Here is a 3678-nt window from a genome sequence, read left to right on the forward strand (position 1 = left end):
ACCCGCAGCCCCAGGACCTCCCGCTGACAGGCCTCCAGGGAGGCCGATGCCGTCTGCAAACCCTCGCGGAGTATCTCCACCTCCTCCCTCTCCTCTCCTCCTCCTCCTCCTCCTTGGAGGGGAGACGCGGGCATCCCAGGAGAACCCATTCTCCCTTCGCCTGCCGCTCTCGAATCCCTCACCGGCTCCTCTTCACTGGATGAGTCCGTCAGCTTGCTGGCATTGTCAGAGTCTTGGGGATGTGCCCCCCTCGGCTCTTCACCCTCCCGGTCACCCTCTCCCCCTGGCACGGTTTCTCCGACCGGGCTCTCTCTGGGACCCTCTTCCCTGATTCCCGAGGGCCCTGTCTCGGGCTGGAGGTCTCCGCCCGGCCCCCTGCCCTCCAGCCTCTCCTGGAGCCTCCTCGCCAGGCCTGCCAGCTCTGCATTGGCGCCGGTCAGCTCGAGCACCTGGATCTCCAGCTCCTCGATCTGGAGGCTCTGCGAGCACTTGCGGAGGCGGTACTGGGACATGAGCGCCCGCACATTGTCCAGGTGACCCTCCAGCTCCACAAACCGCCTCTCCGCCTCGGCTTTCTCCTCCGCCAGCCTCCCCAGCTCCTCCCGGAGCCTGGCGACCTCCCAGCCGTCTGGAATCTCCCGCGTGCCCCCGGTCTTCCCGCTCCGGGGCTCCGGAGACTCCCCCCGGGTCGTTTCCCACCAGGCGCTGCCACCTTCGCCCTCTGCCTCATCGCCGTAACCCGTGCTCGGCCCCTGGGCCGCCTCCTGTTGGACGCTCGCCGACAGTTCAGCCAATCCCTGACCGAGAGAGAGAGAGGGTGGAATCCAATCAGAAGAGAGGAAAGGCCACGACGCTCCCCGACCTCTCTCCCGAAAGTCTGGGCCAGTTTACCCCCCCCCACGCCCCCAACTTCAATTCCCCATTCTCCCCCCAAGTCTCCCCTACACCCAGTGGGAGGAATGGACCCATTCTCCCTGCCAATTCCCAGTGGGAACAGGGCCCCCTTCCTGCTCCATTGTTCCCATCGCTCTGCCATTGGCACCATGCCTTCAGCTGACTTGTGGGGAAGTGGGGGGTCCTGAGCTCAGGAATGCCCTCCCTGAAACTCTCTGCCCTTTCTTCCTCCCTTTGCCCACTTTGAAGATCGTGGAGGCAGAAACGGTGCCACCAGCTGCAAGAGGCCATTTGGCCCGTCGTAACCATTCCCAGTTCGTAGGAGGACTTTCCTTCAAGGTGACTTCCCAACACTCAGTGCCATGTTACGTTGAGAAGTGGAGCCTCTCACACAGGCACTACGTAAATGCAGGTTGTTGTTGCATCCACCGACCTACCTGAGAGTGGTTCTTCTCAGTGGGTCCAGGCTCTGGAAAGGAAGAAGCGAAGGCTTTAAAGGAGGCAAGGGAGAAGCCACTTGTTTCAGCAGGGTGCCATCCTGGGTTTGATTCTGTCCCATTCTCTTCCTGCCCGGTTCTACCACCTCACCGGCTGTACCAGGACGGTCGCAGTGATCAGCTGGCTCTGTACGTCACCCTCAGAGACTGTTGGAGGGTCAGCGCTGAGGGAGTGGGCACTGTCAGAGGGTCAGCGCTGAGGGAGTGGGCCCTGTCAGAGGGTCAGTGCTGAGGGAGCGGGCACTGTCGGAGGGTCAGCGCTGAGGGAGCGGGCCATGTCAGAGGGTCAGCGCTGAGGGAGCGGGCACTGTCGGAGGGTCAGTGCTGAGGGAGGGGGCATTGTAGGAGGGTCAGGGCTGAGGTAGCAGGTGCTGTCGGAGGGCCAACGCTGAGGAAGTGGGCACTGGTCGGACGGTCAGTGCTGAGGGAGCGGGCACTGGTCGAAGGGTCAGTGCTGAGGGAACAGGCGCTGTCGGAGAGTCAGGGCTGAGGGAGCAGGCGCTGTTGGAAGGTCAGTGCTGAGGGATCGGGCACTGGTGGGAGGTTCAGTGCTGAGGGAGCGGGCACTGTCGCCCACTGGCTATTAATGAAGCCAGCACACATTTATGCTTTCTGAGTAAGATGTTAAAAGTCACACTAATTGAAGATTGGGAGTTTTTTTTGCTGGCATTTTGTCGAATAGAAAACACTCCAAATCCCGTACATTGTCCCATCATTCTTAGTGGGACTTGCTGTGCACAAATATGGCTGCCTCTTTTTTCTACACAGTAGTCAAAAACCATTTTGTTGTCTCTCCCACATGTCTGAAGGTGGCCAATGCAAATTTTATTTTCTGTTGGGCACGGTTGTACTTGAAGGGCAAGCTTTGTTTGAACTGAAGCCTTGGGCCTAGGTTATGCCTAGAATCCAAATCAAGCCAGACGCTAACTCAGCACTGCCAACCGGTGGCCTTGTTTCCCCCCCTTGTCTTCCACAAAGTGTTTCTTTTTGTATTATTTCCAAGAAAAATCGCTGTTTTGTTATTCTGCTCAAATTAAAGTGAATTAATCTGTCTGTCTAGGCCTGACGTTAGCCGCTAGGCCTCAGCGTTGTCAAGACAACGTTATCTGACAAGGAAGTGATTAAGGAGCGAGCCAGGCCTGTTTCCAATTAACCAAGACCAATGTCAGTCGGAGTTTGTTGGGAGGGGGGGGGATCGGCAAGGACCCCAAGGCAAGTCGGCTCAGGAAGAGTAGGGCGGGGGTGGGGGAGCTGGCTAATGTTTTTAACCGAGGAATGGTGGGGCGATGGGGCTGGTGTGACGTCTGCGTTTCTGCGGCTTCCCTGCCTGGCCTTCCGGAATCCTCTGGCCTTCCTGCGGGCAATGCTGCTCCTTGGCACATCGCACAGCAAGATCCCAAAAGCTTGGGTCATTTTTTTGGGTGCTGGGGGTGAAGAGGTACAGGAGAGAGTCTGAGTCCCAAGTGATAGTTGGACAGGGACAGGGGAGAGGGAGAGAAAGAGAGAGAGAGAGGGGGGCAGATAAGGCGATGAGAGGTGTGGAAAGGGCAGGGTAGGAGGTTGGTGTGGTCGGATCTTTGACGAAGATAGAGTGGGCCGAATGGCCTCAGTGGGCAAAACTGAAACTGTTCTGTCTCAGCGAGTGTCCACCCCGGGGTGTGGAAAATCTAGCCCAGGGTGGGCGTAAATCTCCCCCTGCCCACCCCGTTTAACCCCCCTCGCCCGGACCCACCTGCCTCGCTTGGATACAGGGGCCTTCTAAATGGGCCTGAGAGGGCTGGTGGGGGGGGAGGGGGGGTGGGTTAGATGTTTTAATTCAACAAGATCACCGCACCGGCATTTTTAAATCATGTCCCATGCACCAGCACCCACCCCCACCCCCCACCCTGCCCGCTGTTAAACTGCCCTCAGGCTGGCGGTGGAGGAGGCGCTACATGAATGCAGTGTTTGGTCAGCGAGCAGCTAAATTGCTCCAAGCGGCGGTGAGCCTGGGAAGGAGGCCCAATTGTCTCGCTCCCTTCCCCAACAGCCCCGCCCAAATGTCCCCCATTCCCTACATCCCCCCACACCCACCCGGTAGGGGTGGGGGCGCAGCTCCGTGACCCCACTGCCTCTCAACGGCTGATCCCGGAGAGACCTCTTCATTCTGATGTTATTGCAATTTAATTGGATCCTTCTCTCTCCCGCTCCAGGCACTCCGCCCCCCCAACCCCATCTCTCTCTCTCCGTAGCTCAAAGGGACTGAGCACAGGGTCGCGCACACACACACACACACACACACACACAC

At 58.8% G+C, this 3678-nt stretch overlaps 1 protein-coding gene across 1 annotated transcript in view; it reads right to left on the reverse strand.

Moving 5' to 3' along the window:
- Window positions 1-17: 17 nt before the first annotated feature.
- Window positions 18-3678, reverse strand: part of LOC125482499 (ankyrin repeat domain-containing protein 35-like) — a gene marked incomplete at its 3' end in the record, with an annotated part of 6534 nt that continues 2873 nt past the window's right edge. Inside the window, exons 3-4 of the mRNA XM_048594584.1 lie at window positions 1332-1363; window positions 18-797 (exon numbers count right to left, since the gene is read on the reverse strand). Of these exons, the coding sequence (XP_048450541.1) occupies window positions 18-797; window positions 1332-1363 (812 nt within the window). The remainder of the gene's footprint in view (window positions 798-1331; window positions 1364-3678) is intronic.

The sequence above is a fragment of the Rhincodon typus genome, unplaced genomic scaffold, assembly GCF_021869965.1.
Source record: "Rhincodon typus isolate 14 unplaced genomic scaffold, sRhiTyp1.1 hic_rhity00011298, whole genome shotgun sequence".
Lineage (NCBI taxonomy): Eukaryota > Metazoa > Chordata > Chondrichthyes > Orectolobiformes > Rhincodontidae > Rhincodon > Rhincodon typus.